This window comes from Salvelinus sp. IW2-2015, linkage group LG36 (genome assembly GCF_002910315.2).
Source record: "Salvelinus sp. IW2-2015 linkage group LG36, ASM291031v2, whole genome shotgun sequence".
NCBI classification, from domain to species: Eukaryota; Metazoa; Chordata; class Actinopteri; order Salmoniformes; family Salmonidae; genus Salvelinus; species Salvelinus sp. IW2-2015.
Genome location: NC_036875.1, coordinates 1,327,774 through 1,340,782, shown reverse-complemented (window position 1 = coordinate 1,340,782; position 13,009 = coordinate 1,327,774). Strand labels below are relative to the sequence as shown.

At 43.1% G+C, this 13,009-nt stretch overlaps 1 protein-coding gene across 4 annotated transcripts in view; it reads right to left on the bottom strand.

Annotated features, from left to right (window-relative positions):
• The window catches only part of LOC111959381 (collagen alpha-1(XVIII) chain), a 203,910-nt gene that overhangs the window by 52,564 nt on the left and 138,337 nt on the right, over positions 1-13,009 (bottom strand). For 3 of the 4 annotated variants that reach the window (XM_070437697.1, XM_070437696.1, XM_070437695.1), the window contains 11 exons: positions 12,244-12,365; positions 10,621-10,647; positions 9,512-9,718; positions 8,852-8,878; positions 5,365-5,427; positions 4,719-4,802; positions 4,414-4,464; positions 3,647-3,775; positions 3,290-3,352; positions 1,115-1,159; positions 892-987 (listed from right to left, as the gene is read on the bottom strand). In XM_070437697.1, coding sequence (XP_070293798.1) covers positions 892-987; positions 1,115-1,159; positions 3,290-3,352; positions 3,647-3,775; positions 4,414-4,464; positions 4,719-4,802; positions 5,365-5,427; positions 8,852-8,878; positions 9,512-9,718; positions 10,621-10,647; positions 12,244-12,365 — 914 coding nt within the window. The remainder of the gene's footprint in view (positions 1-891; positions 988-1,114; positions 1,160-3,289; positions 3,353-3,646; positions 3,776-4,413; positions 4,465-4,718; positions 4,803-5,364; positions 5,428-8,851; positions 8,879-9,511; positions 9,719-10,620; positions 10,648-12,243; positions 12,366-13,009) is intronic. The other variant, XM_023980888.2, reaches the window with a different exon arrangement.

Here is a 13,009-nt window from a genome sequence, read left to right as displayed (position 1 = left end):
TACTTTCCGAATGCACTGTATGGATGATTTATAAAGCCAGGCACATTTAACAGTTAGGCTGTTGATTATAGACTTAAATATATTGGGGTTTCCTCTCTCCTTTAATTTTCTTAGACAATTAAGGCAAGGGCTGTTTTCTCGTCTCCTAACGCCACTGCATTGTTCTCAACACCAATATACTGGGTAACTTTGATATGATGCACATAGCAACATGGTCTAGGAAAAGGTACCTATTCAACAGAGCACTGATGTTTCAGAACCGCAGACAGCGACCGCTATCCAACGTGGGAGAAAGCCCATTTGTTATAAAACGTTTCATTAGTGTTGCACCATTGTTCTTATGTGATATAGCCATATTCAATTTCAGTAGCGTGTGTCAGAGTGATGGACAGGCCCGAATCAGACAGGTGTCTTGTACACAATAAAAACTATAATTTTCTTTGCTACTGCTCGACTAAAGAAATCTCAATCAACCAACAGCCTTTCGACCAAACAATCGACCAGTCAACTAAATTGGGTCAGCACTACAGTTCATACACACATGCTAAATTGATTAATTTTAGGCATTCCACATTCTTAACATGGTTTTAAAACTACATTTAGTACAGCACAAAATCAASGGTCACCAATTCTGGTCTTGGAGAGCTACTGGGTGTGCAAGCATTTGGAATGAAAGCCTGTGCATCCAGTAGCTCTTCAGGGAAGTGTGAGTAAGATATACCTGGGTCGTGTTCATTAGGGCACCCAACATCATTTTTTTTTTAAACCTTCTWCAAGGAAAGTTCAGGAAGCCCCTCCCTGTTTTAGTCTGTTTGGTGCCTAATGAACACAACCATGCCTTAGAGACACAGAACGTCCACACTCCCATGCTGGGGACCTGGTACCTGGTACCTGCTGCATATTGGCAGGTCTAGGGGAGGAAGATGACGTACAGTAGGAAGATAACAGGTTGGAGAGATAGCTAGGAAAGTAGGAGGAGGAGCTTTGCTGGATGGAGGAAGAGAAGAATAGAGCAAAAGCTTGAGCCCTTGCAGAATACTGTATGTTTTCAAATCTGACTTCTGTGTTTTCAATGGAGTCTTTGACAAAGTAAAGTAAAAGGCTCGGTACACACCTTTGCGCCGACTGCTCCCGGAAGACCGAGTTCACCTGGGTCACCCTGTAGAGGTGGAATTTTTACATTTTTAAATTTAACATTTATTTAACCAGGTAGGCCAGTTGAGAACAAGTTCTCAATTACAACTGCGACCTGGCCAAGATGAAGCAAAAGCAGTGCGACAAAAACAACAACACAAATGTACAGTCAATAGCACAATAGAAAAATCTGTATCCAGCGTGTGCAAATGAAGTAAGGAGGTAAGGCAATAAATAGGCCATAGTGGCGAAGTAATTACAATTTAGCAATTCACACTGGAGTGATAGATGTGCAGATGAGGATGTGCAAGTAGAAATACTGGTGTGCAAAAGAGCAGAAAAACAATATGGGATGAGGTAGGTAGTTGGTTGGATGGGCTATTTACAGATGGGCTGTGTACAGCTGCAGCGATCGGTCATCTGATCTGACAGCTGATGCTTAAAGTAAGTGAGGAAGATATGAGTCTCCAACTTCAGTGATTTTTGCAATTCGCTCCAGTCATTGGCAGCAGAGAACTGGAAGGAAAGGCGGCCAACGAAGGTGTTGGCTTTGGGGATGACCAGTGAAATATACCTGCTGGAGTGTGTGCTAAGGGTGGGTGTTACTATGGTGAAGGTGAGCTGAGATAAGGCAGAGTTTTACCTAGAAAAGACTTATAGATGACCTGGAGCCAGTGGGTTTGGCGACGAATATGTAGCGAGGACCAGCCAACGAAAGCATACAGGTCGCAGTGGTGGGTAGTATATGGGGCTTTGGTGACAAAACAGATGGCACTGTGATATACTGCATCCAATTTGCTGAGTAGAGTGTTGGAGGCTATTTTGTAAATGACATCGCCGAAGTCAAGGATCGGTAGGATAGTCCGTTTTACGAGGGTATGTTTGGCAGCATGAGTGAAGGAGGCTTTGTTGCGAAATAGGAAGCCGATTCTAGATTTAATTTTCGATTGGAGATGCTTAATATGAGTCTGGAAGGAGAGTTTACAGTCTAGCCAGACACCTAGGTATTTATAGTTGTCCACATATTCTAAGTCAGAACCGTCCAGAGTAGTGATGTTAATCGGGCAGGCGGGTGCGGGCAGCGATCGGTTAAAGAGCATGCATTTCGTTTTACTTGTATTTAAGAGCAGTTGGAGGCCACGGAAGGAGTGCTGTATGGCATTGAAGCTCGTTTGTAGGTTAGTTAACACAGTGTCCAAAGAAGGGCCAGATGTATTCAGACTGGTGTCGTCTGCGTAGAGGTGGATCAAGGAATCACCCGCAGCATTCGATGCTAGTGCAGTACGCCACTGGATGTTTTGTGCTGGTCAAGGGGAGTCAAGTCTGGAGTGAACTAAGGGCTATATCTGTTCTTAGTTCTACATTTTTTGAAAGGGGCATGCTTATTTAAGATGGTGAGGAAAGGACTTTTAAAGAACAACCAGGCATCCTCTACTGACGGGATGAGGTCAATATCCATCCAGGATACCCGGGCCAGGTCGATTAGAAAGGCCTGCGTGCAGAAGTGTTTTAGGGAGCATTTGACAGTGATGAGTGGTGGTCGTTTGACCGCGGACCCATAACGGACGCAGGCAATGAGGCAGTGATCGCTGAGATCCTGGTTGAAAACAGGTGTATTTCGAGGGCAAGTTGGTCAGAATGATATCTATGAGGGTGCCCATGTTTACGGATTTGGGGTTGTACCTGGTAGGTTCACTGATCATTTGTGTGAGATTGAGGGCATCTAGTTTAGATTGTAGGATGGCCGGGGTGTTAAGCATATCCCAGTTTAGGTCACCTAACAGTACGAACTCTGACGATAGATGGGGGGCAATCAATTCACATATGGTGTCCAGGGCACAGCTGGGAGCTGAGGTGGGTCTATAACAAGCATTAACAGTGAGGGATGTTTTCTGGAGTGATGGATTTTTAAAAGTAGAAGCTCGAACTGTTTGGGCATAGACCTGGATAGTATTACAGAACTCTGCAGGCTATCTCCACAGTAGATTGGAACTCTGAATGTAGASGCGATCAACTTGAATTGATCCCATTCAAGTCCCATAGGTACTTATCTTCAGAAAACAATCAATGATGCCATTTGGTAATGACACAAGAAGCCATGATGAAGAGATGGAAAGAACTTGATCATTAGAATAATTTGTGTTTTTTCAGTCACCTTCTCTCCCCTGGCCCCTGCAACTGCTGGGCGACCATCAGTACCAGGTCGGCCGGGTAACCCCTACAAAGCACAAGTTTAGGACTTAATATTATGTTTATTAACTTAATCATCATCATAATCATTACACTTTGCACACTGTATCAGCAGTGTGGTGGGTCAATTGATTACTCATACAGTCCTTTTACTGCAGATAGGTCACCTTCCCTCTTACATTATGATAAAGCACAGCACATCCTTTCCAAATAATCATGGATAAAAACACAATCAAACGCTTATGACTATTATGGTTCCACTGTGGTATGTAACATGAAAGGTAAACAAACGGAGAGAAGGGTCCATCTCCTGAGGACCTACCGGTTGACCAGGGGCACCATCTTGTCCTGGGGGACCTCGGGGGCCAAACGAGCTAGAGAGCCCTGTGCCAACAATGGCAGGACCTGGGGCCCCGGGGAGTCCAGGCGGGCCGGGCAAACCAGGCAGTCCCTACCACCCCAGAAAATACACAGAGAATACATCATGAATCATGACTGTTGCATACTTCATTTTAGCCCATTCAACTCCTCTCCTCCCTCTGCAACTGTTCTCCCAGTTTGTTGCTGCAAAAAATAATGTACAATTCTCAGTCAATTTAGTCCAATTAAAATAAATAAATGAATACATTTTTGTAAGAGTAAACTGCTGACGGACATCCATGAACCCCAGTTTGTAATAGTTTCAGCTTGACATCGGCTAAGTAAATCAAGGCCTTTCCAAATTCCTTCAAATGCATTTCACAGCTCAAGTCGGGTTCCAATTTGAGGTAGGACGCTGTGCGTTTTGTCAGGCGAATACATAAAACAATCTGTACTGAGTTTGGGTTGTTTATACAGGTGTAGTGGAGCCCTAACAACGCTCCGGGATGAAGTTTCCCCTAGGTGCAGCTGTAGGATCAKCTTCCCTTCCCCCAATTCTAATCTTAACCATTAGTTGGGAAAATGCTAAAAAAATGACCCAAGACCAGCATCTAGGGGCAAATTGACCCTACACCCCTAACAACTGCACCTGAACCAGTGTAGGATGACAAGGCAATCTATGGCCCTTTTGCTTAACGACTGGAGCCAATATAAGAAAAGTGGACCTACCCGAAGAGTCTCCAAGTCAGGGAACCCAGAGCCTTCCATGTCCACAAAGGTCTGAAACAAAGAAGGTGAAATAGCTCACACACATCATAGAAGTCATGTGCTCCACAACTACAGTAGCTCTCTTGGCCCCTTCTTCCCATCTGAAATAATTGAGCTAAAATATGATTTGCTGATCTCAACYGACAATTTTTTGGTATCAACAACCCTGTTGTGTTGGTTTCAGTGTCCTTTGCTAGCTGCAAGTGGTTGTGGAAAATACATAACTAGAACTTTGGCTCAAATGACTGAGGTCAATGTGGACTCACCGGCCGGTCATGACTGGATGGCGCTGGGAGTCCTGGGGGTCCGGGAGGTCCACTGGGGCCCGGCTGGCCCTCACCACGGTCACCCTGTGGAGCAGACACACATGAACGATTGACTGCATTAGTAATTAGCTAGTAATTGCCCTAAGGGGACAAATAAACTTGTATTGAATAACCTAGCTATGGGCTGCGCACCGAATGGCTGCCTATTCCCTTCATAGTACACTACTTTTGACTAGAGCCCAAGTAGCGTACTATAAAGGGAAAAGGGTGCAATTTGGGACACAAACAAGGGGTACATCTCAATATGGTCATGTGTTTATTTACACAAGATCTGAAGCGGCGTTCGAAACATTTCAATCAATAAGTCTTTGACTTTTTCTGAACTGGATTGATCCCCCGCTCATGCTGACACTGGTCTTTGACTCATTGGGGAGGGCAATCCACAGATAATAGACTGCAACTGACGACTGCTGGATAATCCCTAGCCAGGTCCCAGATCTGCTTGTGTTTTCTTGCTAACTCCTATGTTCAGTGTCGTGCCAAACGACCATAAGAGTTGGTTATACAGAACAAAAAGATCTGGGACCAGGCTACATTATGCCAGCTTCTCAATACAACAATGTCATGACATGACAGCATTTAGTACCTTCTCTCCTTTGAGCCCAGAGTCTCCTGGGGTTCCAGGGAAGCCTGGCGGTCCAACAAGGCCCTGGGTAAGAGACAGAGCAGAGAGCTGACTAGTATCTTGAGAAATACAAGTACTGGTACTTAAAGATGCTACACCTAAGCTGTGTTTGAATACCCATAATAGCATACTGTATACTACATACTTAATGAGTATATACTACATTCTATTAGCTAATTTTAGTATACTGTAAACGAGCGGTATCCCTTCAGTTGAGCGTACTAGCGCTTCGCCTGTCTACCGGAAGTTGATGCTGTTGATATGCAACCTCTTGCTAGCTTGCTAGCATAAGAAATAACTAGCTAGACATCGTTTTGCAATTTCTGGGTGGTGTTCCCTAAATTCAAATCTGGAGTGCAGAGTGCGCTCGTAAGTTCAGAGCATTTGTCAGATTGTCAGTTCGAATTCAGAGCGTTTCGCTTTCGGAGCATTCAGAGCGCACACTGGACGCTCTGGCCGAGGAGTAGGGTTGAACAGAGCGTTCTGCCCTCACAACAGCAGTCAAGCACCCAAGCTAACTGGCTAAATTGCTAGCTACTGTACTTCCAGATACAAATGAGAGAACACCTCACTCTGACCATTTTACTCACCCCTAGCAGAGCTGGTTAGGCTGTTTTCATGTTATCCAGAGCATTAGTGACTAACTGTGCTGCTGGCAAAAATGTAATTCCGCTTTTTTTGCAGATGTTTATTGATACCGGCCATATTCAATGGGTGTTGAGCGTTCGTAAATTCATCAGTTATTCTGCACTCTGGCACACTCGAAATCGAGTAGATAGCCAGAATTACAATGTCCATTGAGAACGCACAAACTATACCACTTAGCTACCCTAAGAATGACGTGAATAATCAAGTCGATAAACGTTGGGTAGCAGTTAGTTAGCATATAGTTAATATACTGGCAAGTTCGACAATGTATTTGTATTAGTAGCCAACTGTAATGATATGCTATGTGGTTCGTAAGGATAGCGTAGCTAACAAATTGTCATGTAACTTATTTAAAAGTCGTTACTTTATTACATTGCTTAACATTTTCTTAACATTTGTCATAATTAGTTAAGGCAATGAATTTGTATACGCTCTCGTCGGACATCGGATGCATTTTTTCGCCATTTTCTTCAAATCTGAAAACCTTGTGAAGCCATGCCCATTTTCTGAAGAATTGCATTACGGGCCCTAAAAGCACAGAAATCGTATCCACTGCTTGTATACTTCGTATTTTGGCGAATTTAGTACGATGTCCGGGATGTCAGGGATGTTTGGCTTACTAACTAAACTCAGCAAAAAAGAAAAGTCTCTCACGTCAACTGCGTTTATTTTCAGCAAACTTAACATGTGTAAATATTTGTATGAACATAACAAGATTCAATAACTGGACATAAATTGAACAGTTCCACAGACATGTGACTAACAGAAATGTAATAACGTGTCCCTGAAAAAAGGGGGTCAAAATCAAAAGTAACAGTCAGTATCTGGTGTGGCCACCAGCTGCATTAAGTACTGCAGCGCATCTCCTCCTCATGGACTGCACCAGATTTGCCCGTCTTGTTGTGAGATGTTACCCCAGTCTTCCACCACGGCACCTGCAAGTTCCCGTACATTTCTGGGGGAATGGCCCTAGCCCTCACCCTCCGATCCAACATGTCCCAGACGTGCTCAATGGGAGAAATCCGGGCTCTTCGCTGGCCATGGCAGAACACTGACATTCCTGTCTTGCAGGGATTCACACCGAACGAGCAGTATGGCTGGTGGCATTGTCAGGATCGGCCTGCARGAAGGGTACCACATGAGGGAGGAGGATGTCTTCCCTGTAACGCACAGCGTTGAGATTGCCCGCAATGACAACAAGCTCAGTCCGATGATGCTGTGACACACCGCCCCAGACAATGACGGACCATCCACCTCCAAAGCAATCCCGCTCCAGAGTACAGGCCTCGGTGTAACGCTCGTTCCTTTGACGATAAACGCGAATCCGGCCATTACCCCTGGTGAGACAAAACCGTGACTCGTCAGTGAAGAGCACTTTTTGCCAGTCCTGTCTGGTCCAGCGATGGTGGGTTTGTGCCCATTGTTGTTATCGGTGATGTCTGGTGAGGATCTGCCTTACAACAGGCCTACAAGCCCTTAGTCCAGTCTCTCTCAGCCTATTGCGGACAGTCTGAAGACTGATGGAGGGATTGTGCGTTCCTGGTTTATCTCGGGCAGTTGTTGTTGCCATCCTGTACCTGGATCGGCAGGTGTGATGTTTGGATGTACCGATCCTGTGCAGGTGTTGTTACACGTGGTCTGCCAATGTGAGGACAATCAGCTGTCCATCCTGTCTCCCTGTAGCGCTGTCTTAGGCGTCTCACAGTACGGACATTGCAATTTATTGCCCTGGCCACATCTGCAGTCCTCATGCATCCTTGCAGTATGCCTAAGGCACATTCACGCAGATGAGCAGGGACCCTGGGCATCTTTCTTTTGGTGTTTTTCAGAGTCAGTAGAAAGGCCTCTTTAGTGTCCAAAGTTTTCATAACTGTGACCTTAATTGCCTACCGTCTGTAAGCTGTTAGTGTCTTAACAACCGTTCCACAGGTGCATGTTCATTAATTGTTTATGGTTCATTGAACAAGCATGGGAAACAGTGTTTAAACCCTTTTCAATGAAGATCTGTGAAGTTATTTGGATGTTTATGAATTATCTTTGAAAGACAGGGTCCTGAAAAAGGGCTGTTTCTTTTTTTGATGAGTTTATATCCATACTATGACCAATAAGCATACTACATACTCAATTTACATCACAATAGTACGGTTAGTGTGGTTAGTATGAGTATTCGAACACAGCTCTAGAATTTCTCCCCTATGTGTAAGCTAGGTGAATTGTAATAGCACTAGGCTTCATTCAAAACCAATCTCCCCCTCCACCGCATCCCATTTCCTCGTGCTTGAGCCTTTTACTTTCGGTTTTGATAGTTTCAACCAGCAGTAAAACCAGTATTTTTTGTTATTGAAAATATATTTCATAGCGATTTAGATGGGACAATGATTCCCTACACTATTCAGTGCTTGTTACCTAACAAAACTGAAATTGAGAGAACAGTGTAGGATTTTAGCGACCAGGAAATGACAGAGCGATTTCTACATTGGTCACTTATCCACTAGATAACACAAGCCACAAAGTCAAAACAGCTTTCCCATTTTGGATGCCGCTCTGGTGGTAGGAATGGTGGTAGGAATCAATAAGTGAATATCATAGCTAATCACAACACTGGCAGGTAAGTAACACTGTGAAACACTATCATTCCACTATTACTGCAGATATATTATTGACATTTTCTGAAATTGCAATGCAAAAATTCTAAATAAATCCTATGTGTAGCACCTTTAAGGCAAACCATTATCACTGCACAACTAGTTATCCATTACATGGTAATGTTCAAATTACATTGATTAATTTGTCAACTCACTTGAGATCCATCTTCACCAGGATCACCCTGTGAAGAGGAGGAAAATAAAACATAATTACAAGTATGGTCTACGACACTGATCAAAAAGGAAAGGATTTAAAACTTGATGACGCAACAGGTTCATTGCAACCACTGTTGACCACCGTTAAACCATCAATACGCACTAAGATCACCCGCACAGGTYGTACAGGTTATATGAATGGAAAACTCATGGTAGTACACTCGCATTAGTTTATATTTTCAAATGTATGCAATCCATTAATTACAACTTGTCTAATAAAGTACGGCTATTTATTATCAAGAAGGGAAAATAAGATATCCTGGTCTAAGATGTGTCACCATAATCGCTAAGCACTATTCCAGGTAGAAGTTGTCTATAGGCACAGATATAGGATTACCCATGAGGCTTAAATCATCCTACTGTGGCTCTCAATACTTCTCCCGAAGTGTCCACTTGCACACTCCCTCTAATGGATTTAACAATGGTTGAAACTCCATCGGACCAATGTTTACCCCAATCCAATGCTTTTAAATCCATGACGGGGAGTGTGCAAGTGAAATGGGATAAATATGGAGAATCAGATCACAGCTGACTGAATAACTTTGTTATTGATTGCCCTCTGCTGGTATGGAGGTGGAAGGGCAGGGCAGGCAACTCACAGGCTCTCCGGCGGCTCCTGCGGGTCCCTCAGGGCCTGCAGGTCCCGGAGTTCCAGCTGGTCCTCTGGGACCCGCAACCGTCGGAATCCCGGAGCTGTCGCCACGTGATACCACCTCAGCCGCGGACCCCGGGGAGCCTGGTGGTCCGGGGGGACCAGCGGGGCCGGGGTCGCCCTTCGACCCAGGGTATCCGAAGCCTGCTTTTCCCTACGGACACAATAGGACATTCAAAAAGTTATACATCTTTATTGTTTCCAAAGAATACCATCTTGGTATGGAGACGGGAAAGCATTATGTTAGCTTCAGGAACAACCTCTATAAAATAAAACTGGTTGTGTAGTTCATAACAATATGGGTACAGTAATTAGTACATCATGCTACACATACCAGATGTAAATGTGACTTTAAATAAAGATAATAAAGAAGATGATAATGGTGAGAGTTGTCATAATTTGCCGCAGTTCAGGAGGTGAACTAATTTCAACATTCAGTCACTCCATCTTGACCAAAATGCATTGACTAATCATAATGAGGCTATATCAAAAAGGTATGGAGGAGACCGATAATAAAATACAAAAGACCAGCACATGAACAAGACAATTGGAGTGCCATTCATTATTATGTGGTTATTTGGACCACAGGTTAAGAAGTAATGTACACACACATCCAGTAACTTGCAGGTGCACGGTACAAAAAGTAAAGTCAGAAATACTTTTATTTTATTTAACCTTTATTTAACTAGGCAAGTCAGTTAAGAGCAAATTCTTTTTTACAATGACGGTCTACACCGTCCAAACCAATTGTGCGCCGCCCTATGGAACTCCCAATCACGGCCGGTTGTGATACAGCCTGGATTAGAACCAGGGTGTCTGTAGTGATGCCTCTAGCACTGAGATGCAGTGCCTTAGACCGCTGCGCCACTCAGGAGCCCGAAGATAGATCAATTAAAAAAGCCCGACACCTGCTTTCTGTTGAATGCCCGTGCAGTTTTATTGTGCAACATTTCGAGCTTAAGGTCTTCGACCAGACAATAAATAAAAAACCTGAGGGAGCATTCAACAGTATTTGTTACCACAACAAGGTGACAATAATAGATAATTTGAACATACCTTCAGTCCCTTTTCTCCAGGCACTCCCTGCAGGAAAAAACACAAAAGAACATTTGAGTATCTACATGACCAAACAATTTTGGTGTGTTTGAAAGCAACAAGACCTATGGGTGCAGGCTTCACCTGGTCCCTATACTAGTTCTTTCAAAAAACCTCCTTCCACACTAGCAAGTGTTGTGACATTGWGCATTGAGAATAAGTGGTTAAGAAATAACACATACACTGAGTATACCAAACATTAGGAACACAAACCTAGTATTGTTTTTTTTGCCCTTTTTGCCCTCGACTCCACAAAGTGTCGGAAGCGTTCTACAAGGATGCTATCCCATGTTGACTCCAATGCTTCCCACAGTTGTGTCAAGTTGGCTGGATGTCCATTGGGTGGTGAACCATTCTTGATACACATGTGAAAAACCCAGGAGCGTTGCAGTTCTTGACACAAACCAGTGCGCCTGGCACCTACTACCATATCCCATTCAAAGGCACTTAAATATTTTGGTCTTGCCCACATGCACAAACACATACACAAACCATGTCTCAATTGTCTCAAGGCTTAAAAATCCTTCKTTAACCTCTACAGGATCAGTGTCCTCCCCACGGTATGGTTGTCCCCACATAGGCTAATGTGATTAACATGAGGTTGTAAGTAACAAAACATTTTCCCAGGACATAAACATATATGATATGGGCAGAAAGCTTAAATTCTTCTTAAACTAACTGCACTGTCCAATTTACAGTAGCTATTACAGTGAAATAATACCATGCTATTGTTTGAGGAGAGTGCACAATTATGAACTTGAAAATTTATCAATAAACCAATTAGGCACATTTGGACAGTCTTGATACAACATTTCGGACATATATGCAATGGTTCATTGGATCAGTCTAAAATGCTTAACATACACTGCTGCCATCTAGTGGGCAAAATCTAAATTGCGCCTGTGCTGGAATAATACATTATGGCCTTTCTCTTGCATTTTAAGATGGTACAAAAAATACAAAAAAACACTTTTTTTCTTTGAATTATCTTTTACCAGATCTAATGTGTTATATTCTCCTACATGAATTTAACATTTCCACAAACTTAAGTGTTTCCTTTCAAATGGTATCAAGAATATGCATATCCTTGCTTCAGTTCCTGAGCTACAGGCAGTTAGATATGTCATTTTGGGCGAAATCTGAAAAAAAAGGATCAGATCCCTAACCGATCTCCTCCTATTCCTCTACACTGATTGAAGTGGATTTAACAAGTGACATCAATAAGGGATCAGAGCTTTCACCTGGATTCACCTGGTCAGCCTATGTCATCGAAATATGTTTTGTTACACTCAGCGTTTATCCTGTATTCACTTCACTCTTTGGATATTGAACTCAGGTTCTAATGCAYCTAGAGCACATGAAGCTTCTTGAGCTTCTTGAGCTGCTTTTGGTACTGTAAAAATAGACTTCAATAGAAAATAAATAGAAAATGAATAGACATTTTGGTCTGTCATCTTGAACACACCATGATGTTTTTTCATTGAAGTTTAAGACCAACAATGTTGTTTCATGGAATTTGAATTAGTACACTGTATGAATGCGTCATCTATTTTGTTTGTTTAAAATTATTCAATAAGTCTGCACCTTCTCTCCACGTGCCCCTCCTCGTGTGCCCGACTCAGACCCAGAATCTCCCTTTGGACCGAAAGGACCCCTGTCTCCTTTCTCTCCTCTGTCGCCCTTCTCTCCTCTAGATCCACCTGGGCCTTGAAAACAAAAGAAAGATAGAGGAAAAAGAAAGGCAAAAGTTATTACCTCCTGAAAAGAAACGTTTTAAAAAATGATGAACGGTTGCATCCTTATCCTAAACCAACATTTCCTTCCCCACTTTACCGGCAGGAAATGTCTTTCTCGTTTGTTGGCCAGAGCATCCTTGTGTCCTGACTACCGACTGTAATTTATAGGTTGTCGAGAAGCCTTGGAGGATATGGTCATAAACTTCTGGACAGAGTTAAAATTCCACAACCGCATGCATGCACATCGTTCGCTATCATCTTTCCTGGTAAATCCATGTTTGGCCTAGTCCTCATCCCATCAGTCCACCAACCAAGCAGACACTTTAATTTGGATACCACCCAGCCCCCCCCCCCCCTTCCAGAAGCAAGTATAGATATCCCAAAACTTACAAATGACGTGTATCAAGTATCAACTATGACATCAATTGATTTGCAACGTAGTAAAACAGTTGAAGATGACACCTTATAGCTTGGGGACAGGTAATGAAGCATCTCTAAAAATAAGTTCTACCCACAGTGCCGATCACTTACAAGTCCAAATACATATGCAATCCATTGCATGCCAATGCAACATGCAGAGTCTTGCATATCCTCAAATCAAATCAAATTTTATT